Genomic DNA, 14,630 nt, shown 5'->3' with positions numbered 1-14,630 from the left:
GAGATTTATGGCCGAGACTTTGAAACTGACATCATGAGGGTCAGAATGATTCTTTTGTCATTAGATGGTGAGGCTGCTAAATGGTCAACTGCTTTGCATATGTCTGGCTCTCCCCTCTTGGGGAATTTCAACCGCTTTATGGAGGCTTTCCGCCAACGTTTTGATGACCCGTTAACTGAGAAGCGGAGCAAATTGAAGTTTATAACCTTTGAACAAGACGATAGGCCTGTCGCCCAATACATCCAGGAATTTCAGTGTCTGTCACAATACATGAGAGGCTGGGGGGAGGACGCCCTACTGGACAAATTTGCTGAAGGATTGAATGAAGACATTTATCAGACGTTTAATCACATGGTTTGAGCATGCAGCGGACGCTGAACTCGATTTAACCCGTCTCCGTTATGCTAAAGAGGAAAGAAGGAAGCGGAAAGAGAGGGCTGCCAAGTCCCTCCCCCCTCCAGCCACTCAATCGCTCTTCAAACGACGAGGTGAAGCGAGGGGGCCCCCTTCTGGCCTCTCCGGGCCTCTGACATGCTTTCGTTGTGGAAAATTAGGGCATACCGCTCCCGAATGTCGTGCTAAATTACCCCTCTCTGCTCAACTCCCTCCCAAACGTGAGGAAAAGTCTGGCAGAGGCCCTGAAAAGAAGAAGAAGGAAACGGCTTTCTCTGGGGATTCCAACCCCCCTCCTTTTGCCCAGCCATTAGAGGGAGACGCGAACGCTAACTCCTCTTCTTCGGAGGAGTCCGATGACGACACATCGCCTCACTGGGTGAGTTCAAATAAGGGGCCCCTGCTAATCCCTATTGAGTTAAAAGTTCCTCCTGAGGGGCAACCTGCCGCCCTCCTGGCCTTACTTGATTCAGGCTGTTCCCGATCCATGATCAACCCAGCCATGGTGGAAAAATTAGGCCTCAAATTGCGCACTTTGAAAACCCCAATTGTGTTTTGCCAAATAGATGGATCCATTGCGGGGGGGGGCCCGCCCATTTTTTTACGGAGCCTTTGGAAATGAGAATGGGTACCCATACGGAACTAATCTCTTTTGTGGTCGCACCTGGCATGGACAGGCCACTCATTTTGGGCATCCCATGGCTCCGGAAGTGGAACCCTCACATAAATTGGCGGACAGGCCGCTTACGCATTCGCTCCAAGGTGCCTCCAGTGGGGGAGGGCTCTCCGGACCAACCTATCACTGACGTTCCTGAAGTGGCCGCTAGAGGGCAGGAGAGGATTTCAGGAGAGGAGAAAATTCCGAAAGAATATTTGGATCTTAAGGAAGTCTTCAGCGAACAATCTTCGGACATTCTGCCCCCCCACAGGCCTACTGATTGCTCCATAGACATTTTACCCGGGGTTAAGCTCCCTAAACCCCGGATTTACTCCATGTCGCCCAGGGAAATGGAGGAGATGCGTTCTTTCATTGACAAAAATTTGAAACGTGGTTTCATTGAACCTGCTCGACCCAAAGTGGCTGCCCCTGTACTGTTTCGTGAAAAAAAAGATGGTTCTCTTCGTTTATGCTGTGATTTTAGAAATCTTAACGCTGTATCAACTCAGAACCTCTACCCACTCCCATTGATGAAAGACTTGTTGGCACAGCTAGGGAAGGGCCGCATCTTCACTAAATTGGACCTCCGAGAAGCTTACTACCGAGTACGCATTAAGGAAGGGGACGAATGGAAGACTGCTTTCAACTGCCCTCTTGGTTGCTTCCAGTTTCGGGTTATGCCTTTTGGCCTACAAGGAGCTCCTGCTGTGTTCATGCACCTTATTAATGAGATCTTGCACGATCATCTGTACAAGGGCGTTATCGTGTACCTGGACGATATCCTCATTTATACTCGCAGTTATGACCACCACGTCACTCTGGTGCGCACTGTTTTGAAAAAACTCCGTGCCGCTAACCTTTATGCCAAATTGTCTAAGTGTGAGTTTCACCAAACTAAAATTGACTATCTGGGCTATCGCATCTCCCCTGATGGCATTGAAATGGACCCTGAAAAGGTGAAGGCCGTCACTGAATGGGACGCGCCCAAAACTCGTAAACAATTGCAAAAATTTTTGGGTTTCGCTAATTTCTACCGTCAGTTCATTCCCTCTTTTGCTAAGATTGCTCTCCCTATTACTAATTTGCTCAAGACGAAAGGCGACCCGAAGCCTAAACCTAATAAGCCTTTGGACTGGACCATGGAATGCCAGGCGGCATTCGAGAAACTTAAACGCCTTTTTGCCGCTGAACCAGTTCTTAAACATCCTGATCTCGACCGCCCTTTCGTCGTCCAGGCTGATGCCAGTGATGTCGCCGTAGGGGCCATTCTGCTACAAGCCAACGACCAAGGTAACTTGCAGCCTTGCGCATACACCTCCCGAAAACTCACTGACACGGAGAGGCGTTGGGCGGTTTGGGAGAAGGAGGCTTTCGCAGTCCGTTGGGCCCTCGCTACTTGGCGCCATTTCCTAGAAGGCGCTACACACCCATTTGAGGTTTGGACTGACCACAAGAACTTGGAGGCGTTGCGGACGCCTCGTCGTCTCTCCCCCAAACAAATGCGATGGGCCCAATATTTCAACCGTTTCAATTTCACTCTAAAGTATATCCCGGGCGGGAAAAACTTCATGGCGGATGCTTTGTCCAGATTACCTCAATATAATTGCTCTAAACTGAGTATCGTCCAACCGCTTCTGGCAGCTCCGGTACTCACACGTCAACAGACCCAAGCTCAGAGGGAAGTGCCTCAAGATCTACTTTCTGACCTTAAAAAAGCTCTTCCTCAAGACGACTGGTTTCTGAACCATCGGGACGAGTGCACCATGAGGGACGATCTACCGTGGATTGGTGCTAAATTATACATCCCCGCATCCCTACGGCTTGTCGTCCTTCGTCGCGCTCATGACTCCAGATTGGTGGGTCATTTTGGATTCGTAAAAACTTTGCATCTCGTGAAGAGACAATTCTGGTGGCCCTCTTTAAAAAAGGACATTGAACTTTATGTGGCCAGTTGCCCAGTTTGCGCTACCGCCAAAAAACCGCCGGGGAAACCGCAGGGACTACTCCAGTCCGTCGCTCGCCTGGTTGCCCCTTGGAAGGAGATTTCTATGGACTTTATTGTTGAGCTTCCTGAAAGCCAGGGGCATACCGTTATCTGGGTGGTCACTGATTTGTTTTCCAAGCAAGTTCATTTCGTGCCTTGTCACAAAATTCCTTCCGCCAAGGCATTAGCTAAACTGTTCATTTCACACATCTACCGTTTGCATGGGGTGCCTGACCGTATTATCTCCGATCGTGGGGTCCAATTCACATCTACTTTTTGGAAGGAATTTCTCAAACGCATTGGGTCCGCCCAGGGCCTTAGCTCCGCCTACCATCCTCAGACTAATGGCGGCTGTGAACGTACGAATTCCGTCCTTGAGCAATATTTACGTTGTTTCATCAATTATCAACAAGACGATTGGGTCGACTTGTTACCACATGCTGAGGTGGCCTATAACAACTCGGTTCACTCCAGCACGGGGTTCACCCCTTTTCGGGTCGTTTACGGCCAAGATTTTGTTCCTATTCCCGAATTGCCTACTGACCAACCACAAGTTCCTTCAGTTGCGGACTGGAGTGAGCGTCTCAGTCGCATTTGGCCTCTGACTCTTTCCACTTTGGACACTGCCCATAAGGCCCATAAGAAGCAAGCCGATAAAAAACGCTCTCAGCCCTATGAATACCGCCCTGGGGATTTGGTGTATTTGTCCACGAAATTCTTGCACACTACGCAGAAGTCAAGGAAATTAGGACCCAAATATGTTGGCCCTTTCCCCATTGTGAAAGTCATCAATCCTGTTTCTGTTCGTTTACAATTGCCCAAACATCTCAACCGAATCCACCCAGTGTTCCACATCAACCTCATCAAGCCTGTTCGGGTTTCCCACTTACGCCCCCCAGATGACCCTCCACCTGCTCCGTTGCTGATTGATGGGGAACATCATTTTGAAGTTCGTGAAATTCTTGATTCCCGCAGGCGCCGTAATCGCATCCAATACCTAGTGGCTTGGAAGCACTTTCCCCCCTCCCACACGGAATGGGTTGATAAATCCCACGTTCGTGCTCCCCGCCTGCTACGGAAATTTTATGCTGCTTATCCCGACAAGCCTTGATTTTTTTCCCCTCCCTCTTCTTTTTGTGTTTTGTCGTTTGTCTATTTTGTTTGTTTTTTTTTTTCTTCCAGGCCTGACAGCCTTTTTTCCGGGGGACGGCCGGATGTCAGCTTCTGCCTTGCTGTTGCTTCAGCTGCCATGAAACGGGAAGGGGGGGGCTGGTATTTGGGAGGGGTTAATTGATGTGCTGGAGGAATGTTCTAGGATGTACCAGACGTTGGGATTGCGCATGCGTGTGTGTTTCCCGCCTGCATCAACGGCCTCGACATTCCATCTTTCGGCCTGTCTTTTTGAAGTTATCTCACACCTGACACTTGAAGGACTTATGATTGGACTGGAGCTATGATCCTAAGGGGGGGGGAACGGGCTATTCTATATATCAATTGCTTTCGCGCCTAATTAAGCAGACTTTGCTTCGCTACTGCTCGCTTACCATTTATAATTAGTAAAAGTACTATTGATTTCCAACCCATGGAGTCTCTTAGTCTTTCTTTCCTAATTATGTAATGGAGTGGAGCTGACAGGATTATATAATTATATAGGGATGATTGGTTATACATGGCTTAGGACCCGGATATCTACGAGACTGTCTTCTGCCACATACCTCCCAGCGTCCAATAAGATCACACAGGATGGCCCTTCTCCGGGTGCCGTCGACTAGACAATGTCGTCTGGCGGCTCCTCGGGGGAGGGCCTTCTCTGTAGCTGCCCCGGCCCTATGGAACGATCTACCCCCAGAGATCCGGACCCTCCCCACTCTCTCGGCCTTCCGGAAGTCAACTAAGACCTGGCTATTCCGGCAGGCCTGGGGCTTTTGACCTCATGAATGAGGTCCAGCCCACTAAGATTGAGTGCATGATGTGTCTTTTTAACCTGCTTTCCCTCTCTATTTTAATTTTTTTTTTTTAGTATTCTTTTTAGAGTTGTTTTTATGTAAGCCGCCCGGAGTCCTTCGGGATTGGGCGGCATATAAATTCATTAAACTTTGGGTTCCACCACAAAACCGCGTTCGACTAAAGGGCGCGCGACGAAACCGCGTAGCTGACGTCATCACAGCACGACAACAGCGCGGAGAAAAAAGCACGCTGTAAACGCTAAACCTAAAATTAACCCCTAAACTTAAACTAACCCCCCTAAACCTAATCCTAAACCTAACCCTAAACATAACCCTTAACCTAACCCTAAACCTAACCCTAAACCTAACCCTTAACCTAACGCTAAACCTAATCCTAACCCTTAACCTAACCCTAAACCTAACCCTAAACCTAACCCTAACCCTTAACCTAACCCTAAACCTAACCCTAACCCTTAACCTAACCCTAAACCTAACCCTAAACCTAACCCTTACCTTAACTTGAATCGGCTTGCTTTCAAAGCGCTATTTAAAGCGCCCTTCTTTCTCCGCGCTCGCTGTTGTCGCCCTGTTTATGACGTCAGCGACACGGTTTAATTGGGCGCGCTTTAGTCGAGCGCGGTTTTGTCGTGCCACGAAACTTTGAACTTTGAATTTTATAGTATTATATAACTATCATGACATATAACAGATACATAGGGATACAGCCAATATATCATAGGGATGATTAGTTATATCATTATACAGGGATTATAAAATTATATAGGGATAATTAATAAAGTAGTGACTACTGTCTTTGCATGACAAGTCAGGAATTTGAAATGACTCTTTGCCATAAACACACTGCATGGTGCAACCATCCATCTAATAATTACTTGCTTTTTAAAAAAAAAAAATGAACACCTTATATTACAAATTGCCTGATCTAGCCTAATCTGAATAATGATCATAATAATTATTATGGCATTCCACCCACAAACACATAAATATCAGTATATAAAATGAAGGCAATAAGGGTAATTGTAGCAATTTTCTTCATCTCCTTAATCGGGTCTGACCCATCAGAATAGATAGCCACACATTTTTGAAAAACATGAAACCAACAAATGAAATAGGAAGCAGAAATCGGTGATGCAGAAATGCCTGTAAAGGTACAGTATTAGTATCAAACAATTTTCAAAGAGGTGTCCGAGAAATTGTTCTCCAAATTACTCTAACCTCTAAAAAAACAACACTATTATCTCAAAGATAATGGAAATCTGTCTCATTTGTACAGAGACATAATGGTCAAAGCTTTTATTTTGCCATAGCAAACACAAGCCCTCAAAATGAATATTTACCCAGAAAAAAGAAATGATGGGCTTAACTGCATTATCATCATTAAGAATAAGTAATGTAGCAAAACATAATCTCAACATTTTGATGTGTAAATTAAATATATTTCTGTATTAAAATGTACTTCTCCATTGCCTATGCTCAAAGAGCTCTGTTTCTATGGTTCCTGGTACATTTCTTGGTATCTGCCTCTAATGGGAAATGATGCTTTCTATCATTGAACTATCTATCCAGCGTTGTCACTACTGATTCATGGTATTGGATCTGGGTACTTGAGAGACCGCCTACTGCCAATTACCTCCACTAGGCCAATAAGATCCCATAGATTAGGCCTCCTCCGAATTCCATCAGCCGGCCAATGTCGACTGGCAACTACCCGGAGGAGAGCCTTCTCGGTGGCTGCTCCGACCCTCTGGAACGAACTCCCTGTGGAGATTCGTACCCTCACCACCCTCCAGACCTTCCGTGTAGCCCTTAAAACCTGGCTGTCCCGACAGGCCTGGGGCTAAAGACTTCAACCCCGCTCAAATAGTCTGACTGTTGCGCTTTTTTTTAACAATGTATTGTCTTCATGTTTGTAACTTATTTGTCCTTCCCTCCCCCTGAATTGTGAGCCGCCCTGAGTCCCCTCAGGGAAAAGGGCGGCATACAAATAAAGTAAAATCAAAATCAAATCAAATCAATGATTGAGAGATTCAAGGCTCTATACATGTATTTTCCTGCTCTATCTGGATTCCAGAGCTGAGTGCTGCATCTTTCCATTACGGATAGCAATAGCAATAGCCCTTAGACTTATATACTGCTTCATATAGTTTTACAGCCGTCTCTAAACGGTTTACAGAGTCAGCATATTGCCCCCAACAATCTGGATCCTCATTTTATCCATCTTGGAAGGATGGAAGGCTGAGTCAACCCTGAGCCGGTGAGATTTGAACAGCCGAACTGCAGAACTGCAGTCAGCTGAAGTAGCCCCCAACAATCTGGGTCCTCATTTTATCCATCTTGGAAAGATGGAAGACTGAGTCCACCTTGAGCCAGTAAGAATTGAACTGCTGGCATTTGGCAGAATTACCCTGCAGTACTTCATTCTAACTACTGTGCCACCATGGCTCTTTTCTCCCAGTGCACTAAAATCCCAAAGGTGCTTTCTTCTTCCTCTTTTTTTTTCCCAAAAGGCAACTGAACTTCCTGGTTTTTCTTTGACATTTCACTTCTTACCCAAGGAGCTTCTTCAGCTTTGAAGAAGCTTCGTGGATGAGAGCTGAAGAAGCTTCTGGGATAAGAAGTGAAATGTTTTCAAAGAAAAAAACAGAAAGTCCAGTTGCCTCTTGGAAATAAAAAAGCACCTTTGGAACAACTATGACCTGGATGACTGAGAATTTCTGTAGACATCTGCACTAAAGGTTAAGTCACCAGAAAGAAGGCATGGCCATTTAAAAAAAAAAAAATCAGTAAACAATTTGGGCCCATAAGAAGAGTTAGAGAGAGCTAGTTAAAGATTGTATGATAAAATGGGCACAAAATTTTGAAGAACCAATAATGATGGAAACATGGGAAAAGATATGGGTAAGAAATGTAAAATCTACACAAGCCCAAAACTTGAGAGAGAATTTTTATAAGATGTTTTACAGATGGCACTTAGATCCTAAAAAATGAGCTTGTATGTATCCGAACTTACAATCTAAATGTTGGAGATGTGATTGTGCTGATGCTCCGTATTATCATATATGGTGGACTTGTAAAAAAGTCAAAGCATTTTGGATAAAAATATGGTGGATTATTCAAAATATTCTTAAAAAGAGGATAAAGTTTACTCCTCAGTTATTCTTGTTAGGTATAATTACAGACTGTACAGTTATAGAGACTAATTTGATTCTGAATTTAACAACGGCAGCGAGACTATTGGTGGCGCAGTTCTGGAAGAAGGAAGAATTGCCTACTATTCAAGAATGGACGTTAAAAGTAACAAACTTAGCAGAGATGGCCAAAATATCAGCATACCTCAAGGACTATTCAGATGAAAAATACAAGCTGGAATGGAGAAGATGGACTGATTACATTCAAAATAAATATGAGACTAAGAAATTCAGTTAGCTTATGAATGAAGGTACAAGGAATGTCACAATTTATCTAAAGTTAGCTTTATAAAAGGGGAGTTAAAGTACAAACGAAGGTATGATGCTAAAGTTAGTTAGTTTATTTTAGTGTATGATTGTTAAATGTTTATACCCTTTATTTGCTCTGGGAGGTTGGGGGGAGGGAGGGCGGGAGGGGATGTGGGATTGGGGGGGAGGGAGGGAGGGAAGGGGAAGGTATACAATTGTAAAACTTATTAAAACTTTTTAATAAAAAAAGAAGAAGAGTTTCATTGGATTTAACCAGAAACCTATCTAGTTCAGCCCCCTGTTTTCTATGGTGACAAACCAGTCCGCTAGCATTAGAGTAGGGTTTGTTAGTAGAGATGTTTCTTTTACACAGCTTTTCTTCTCAATATAAATATAATAAATAATATAATAAATGATAATATGCTCAGAGTTGGGAAATTACCTTTCTAGCCGCTGCATGGTCATGGACAGTGTTTTATTCAACTCCTCGATCATGCGGCATCCTGAAGGGTGCATGGGTAGCGTGCTGGATCCAGAAGGCATATGTGGGCTGTGGCTTCCGTACTGATGCTGGTGCGCTGCTAACTGTGATGGTAGGACTGTGTGATGGTGCGAAGTCATTGGTTGCTGGGAGTTCTTCTGCGCGGAATAGGACGTGAGGGAGAGATCGGCTCCCCCTAAAGGCATGCAGATCATGACTTTCTTTGGAGGTAGCGGAGGTGATAGCTTGACTGGCATACAAGGCAGCTTCATCGGAGCACCAGGATCTTAAAAACAAAGATTGAGAAACTTGGTTATGAGCATAGGTGGGAAAAGGTACTTTGATTCTCTCCACAGCCATTGACATCTCTAACATTGAAAGCGTTTTTTTTTTTCCTCTTGCACATCTCATGCATTTCAAGTAGATATGAGAGATTACTCTATGTATCATGCCATCCCTCCTGGTTCAATCTGTACACAGATAGTCCTCGACTTATGACCATAACCGAGCCCAAAATTTCTGTGGTTAAATTCTGTTAAGCGAATTTTGTAAGTTGTTACAGTAATCTACACGTTCATTCAGTTGAAACCTCTAATACATATGTGTTGTGGCAAAGCAGGTGCCGTTGGAGCTGCCACCAGACTCTGACAGCAAGGGGCCCTCTGAGTCGGCTCCGGAGGAGGTGGAGGACCCTGGACAGGGTTCCGACTCCGAACAGGGCGCAGAGAGGCTGGTTGGCCACCAGGAGGCACCTGAGCCTTGGACCAGTGGGGAGGAGACAAGGGAGAGTGAGCCGGAGGCCAGCAGTGAGTTGTTCCTGGATGCACGCCACCGAAGAGCTACTAGGCATCAGGAACAATTACGCAATTACAGGAGGTGATTGTACTCAGCTGGTGGTCATCAGGCTCCTCTCCAGAGTATAAAAAGCTACTTGTGCACACGGCCCTCTTTGCAGAAGTCAATGCAGGAATTTAATGTCGGAGGACAATACTGTGAGCTTGGCAGGCTGGATTGCTGCCAAGCCTTATCTGTGTTTATTGCTGCCTGAGTTTGTCTGAGTTGCTGCCAAGGTCCTTATCTGTTTGTTATGCTTGGCTTTCAGCCACCGAGGTGTTGGTGTCTTACTATTAAAGTACATTCCAGTTAAGCTTGTCTCGGCATTCATTACTGGACGGAGGAGGGGGTCAGAACACATATGCATCTATAAAGAACATCTGAAGAGACTCAAAGAGGAATAAGCAAGAAATCCAATTTCTTCCTTTCCCTGGCTAACATACAATTCTTCATATATGACCTGTGGGAAAAGAAACAATGATCCCCTCCCGATGCCTATGAGTTTCATTAAGACTAGAAAAAAAGATCACTAATTTTACTAAGATCAAACTTAGCTTCCGTACGCTTTGCACACTAATATATTTTGGTATGTTTTAGAGTCACTTAAATGACATGGACACTATAGCAGAAATGAGGTTGGATGCAGGATCCAGACTGCCAATAATTCTCGTTGGATTAAAGAGATGTCTTGAGAGAATACTCAGGTATTCCAGACACATTTTTTTGTGAATCAACAGCAGAAATGGATATTTTTGTAGCTGCTTGCAATCAGCTGGGAATTGTGGGTTTTATCATGCTCTGAGCCATTAATACAGCCTTTTTAAAGAAGTCAAAAGTTCAACCAAGCCTCATCTTTTAATACTCCTTGGGAGTTTTAACTTTTTTTATTATTATTTTCTAAAGAGTGAAAATCTTTCAGAACTGCAAGCTTTGTATTTGCTGGGTCAGTCCCTCTTTAATCCTTTCAAAAAGAAGAAAATACGTGTGTTTCCAGCTCTGTAAGATTTTATTTTCGGTAAAAGGCACAAAATGATGACTATAGTGTTGTTTTTGGAAAGTATTTAAATGCCAGAAATTTGTATAAAATTGATTTAATGAAAGACTTGGAAGCTAACTAAAATGTCTTCTCTTGTGGGAATTTTTCAATTTAAAAAATTGATGATAAAGGAGGCTTTGAAGGGTAATCACTAGAAAGCACTAGAGGTTATGTTAAAGGAAATTCAGATTTGTGGACTCAAGAACTGTGTGAGCTACTTAACCTTATGTTTTAAAAAAAAAAACTATTAACCAGAATTAAATTTCTTGGAATAAAATTGAAAAGGATATAGAGGAATCAAAAATTACAAGAAAGAAATGGATTTACAAATGGAGGATGGTTCAAAAAACAAAAGTGGGTATCAAAAAGATGTGGATTACTCATTTAAATTGGACTATCAGAGAATTACCAGAGAGGCTACACTGAAATTGCAAATGGACTTTAAGAGAAGAGAGAAAGATAAAGGGTTTTTAGAAAATGTGTTGAGATATGGAATGAAGATGCATTTGGTAATACCTTAAAGATACAGTCAGAAATTGTTAATGTTGAATATACTTGCAGGAGATGAAGGGAGAAATTTTTTTCATATGGTTTCTTTTTCTTTTCTCTTCTCTTTCCTTTTTGGGGGGATTCCTGCACTTTTTTTTAAAAAAAACATTCTTTTAAATATATTTTGTATTAGGTTTTTGTATCTGCTTTATCTGTTTAATATAATCCTTACTATTTTTTTAAAAAAAGAATAGTAAATAACATACCAATATGCATATTTATATTTTTAAAAATAGTGAATTTTTATGGCATTAAAAAAAGTTGGTAGACCTAGTTAGTAATAATTGGATGGAATACATATTTCTGAATGAATTCTTGCAAACCTGACAGATTGCAGCCTGATTTCTTTTATCTTTAGTTTTAATACACTGCATTTATGTATTTATATTATGGTAAAAATGTAAAAAAATATGCTGTGATTGTTGTTTAAACATGAAGCAAGAATCTACAACAACAATTTATTATTACAGTCTTAGATCAGCGACCATTACAAATAAAAGTACTCAGTATATATACACTTAAAACTTCTAGTATAAATAACAACTAAAAGCTATAACAAAATCCAGTGTCAATTATACATGGTCTGACTATACAATAGTTGCAATTCCTAAACTATATGGCCCATTGTAGGTTCAACACAGGGGTGGGTTTCAACCGGTTTGCGGCGGTCCCCGTGAACCGGTTGGTCGGTGAACCCGGAAGTAAGTAACTTCCGGGAACGGCGAAGGGCCCACCGGCCCGTCCACGCTCCTTACCCGGTTTTGACGAGTTCTGCGCTTCCACGCATGCGCAGGACGCATACAGCGCCTGCGTGATCCTCCAGGAGCAGCTGGAGCATCGCACAGACGCTAGTACGCATGCGTGCACTGCGCGCGTGCACGAGGACGCCACCGAACCGGTTGGAACGGGGCGAGAAACCCACCCCTGGTTCAACGCTAAATGGGAAGTGGCTAAGCAATGCAAAGGGTTTGCCACAATTGTTACATAACATCACTATGATGGATAAGACACGTGTTTGCGACGAATCCCCAGTGCTCTTGCACAGAATCTAGCCACCTGCTCTATAGTTATGGACTGTTCATCCTTAAGCAGCCACTGGAAAGAGGTAGTGGAATCAAGAATCTGAATTTTCCTTGGCTCTTGCACTTTATTTTTTACTGAATGATGGTCCAATTGTTGAAACAAATCCTAAGGGTTTTGCTACAACATGCTAAATGAACACTGCCATACAATCAGAGCAGAGAGAGATGCTTATGAAGGCCTGCGTGGCCTAACATTTGAGGTTAAGCTGCTCTTCTCTCCTGCCTTGGAGTAGGCTGTCTCATCAAAATTCCATCCGCCGGCCAATGCTGACTGGCGACTACCCGGAGGAGAGCCTTCTCTGTGGCTGCTCTGACCCTCTGGAACGAACTCCCCGTGGAGATTCGAACCCTCACCACCCTCCAGGCCTTCCGCAAAGCCCTTAAAACCTGGCTATTCCGGCAGGCCTGGGGCTAAAGAATTTCTGCCCCCCCTTCTTGAATGGTATGGTTGTTGTGTGTTTTAAATTGTGTATTGTTTGTTTGTCTTTTTTATCCCCTGTTTGTACCTCCTTTCCCTTGACTGAGTTGTGAGCCGCCCTGAGTCCCCTTCGGGGAAAAGGGCGGCATATAAATGAAATAAATCCTAATCCTAATCCAAAAGTGTTAAAGGAGGTAAAACACTGACTGGTTTCTGTATGCACAAAGGAAAGTACTACTTCTGTCCTTGCCTCAAGCGTGAAAATGCCTTGAGCTGCCTCTGCGTAAGAAAATATAGCTATGCTCCAACTCATAGATTTCCGCATCTTTCAGAACAAAAGTACACAATCACAGCTTCAGGGTAGTGTGCCGTTTTCCAAAAAGCTTCCACGTTATTTTTAACCGAAATGCATTAATGCGGCAGCAGAAAGGGAAAGACAAATATGTGATTAACCACAGCTAATTTTCGATTAAATTTAAAAGCAAAAGCAAAGTATATGAATTTTTCAGAAATCATAATGTGATGGCAACAACGAGAAGAGAAACCAGATATTAGATTAAAGGGAAATTATTTTTCTATATTAAATGTTCACTCTCAAACGGATGAAACCCGCCAGTTTCCGCAAGCCCCTCTTTCATCAAGATATATGGTGGCTTCTACAAATCAAGAACAAACTGTCCATCACAACTTGCTACTGGTTATGTTATGTCTAAACAAAACCTAAATTTATTGAGAATTGAGATTGTTTTTTATTTTCATTGTGAGTTTCTCTTAAAATGCAATCCAAATGTGACATTTTCGTTCTGGAAAGAAGGATGTGCTGCAATTGACTGCTCATTTCAAGACTTTCTGCAGGGCAACATAACAATCCATAATTCCAGCATGAACAACACCTTTGGATTGATGATCCATACAACCTGAATTATAAGCATATTTATTGGCAAATAAGAGTTTTGATTTCATCAAGGCCTAAATTAACCCATATATTCAAATTCAGTTATATATAAAATTAAATTCATTGTCCCATTTCCCTTATAGATCAGGAGTTTCCAACCTTGGCAACTTTAAGCCTGGTGGACTTCAACTCCCAGAATTCCCCAGCAGTGCCTGGGGAATTCTGGGAGTTGAGGTCCGCCAGGCTTAAAGTTGTCAAGGTTGGAGACCCCTGCTATAGATCATCTTCAGGTAGGAAGGAGCCAAGAACAGGCGGAAAGGCAATATTTAACCCTTAAGCAATTTCTCAACCATTATTTTTCCTGCAAGAAATATACTTGCAGGAAAATATGTATCTAATATGTATCTAAGAACATAAATACAGGTAGTCCCCAACTTACAAACACAACTGAGCCCAAACTTTCTGTTGCTAAGTGAGACATTTTTTAAGTCAATTGCCCCATTTTGCGACTTGTCTGGCCATGGTTGTTAATTGAATCACTGTTAGCTGTTAAGTTAGTAATACAGTTTTTAAGTGAATCTGGCTTCTCCATTGGCTTTGCGCGTCAGAAGGTCACAAAAGGAGTTTACATGATCCTGGGAAACTGCAACCGTCATAAATATGAGTCAGTTGCCAAATGTCCACATTTTGATTATGTGACCATGGGATGCTGCAATGGTCGGAAGTGTGAAGAATTTTTTTTCCAGTGCTGTTGTAACTTTGTACAATCACTAAATGAACCTCTGTAAGTCAAGGACTATCTGTAGGTATGAAGCTGCTTGAATGTAAATAGGCAAGGAATGAGAGGGGAAACTCTATCTATTGGAAAGCACTACCTCTTAGAGAAAGAAATACAC

At 43.1% G+C, this 14,630-nt stretch overlaps 1 protein-coding gene across 1 annotated transcript in view; it reads right to left on the bottom strand.

Annotated features, from left to right (window-relative positions):
* PHACTR1 (phosphatase and actin regulator 1) overlaps nt 1–14,630 on the bottom strand; it is a 108,046-nt gene that overhangs the window by 37,329 nt on the left and 56,087 nt on the right. Inside the window, exon 5 of the mRNA XM_032222398.1 lies at nt 8,882–9,206. Coding sequence (XP_032078289.1) covers nt 8,882–9,206 — 325 coding nt within the window. The remainder of the gene's footprint in view (nt 1–8,881; nt 9,207–14,630) is intronic.

The sequence above is a fragment of the Thamnophis elegans genome, chromosome 8 (assembly GCF_009769535.1).
Source record: "Thamnophis elegans isolate rThaEle1 chromosome 8, rThaEle1.pri, whole genome shotgun sequence".
NCBI classification, from domain to species: domain Eukaryota; kingdom Metazoa; phylum Chordata; class Lepidosauria; order Squamata; family Colubridae; genus Thamnophis; species Thamnophis elegans.
The sequence above is the reverse complement of the archived record's forward strand: the minus strand, read 5'-3'. Positions and strand labels throughout refer to the sequence as shown.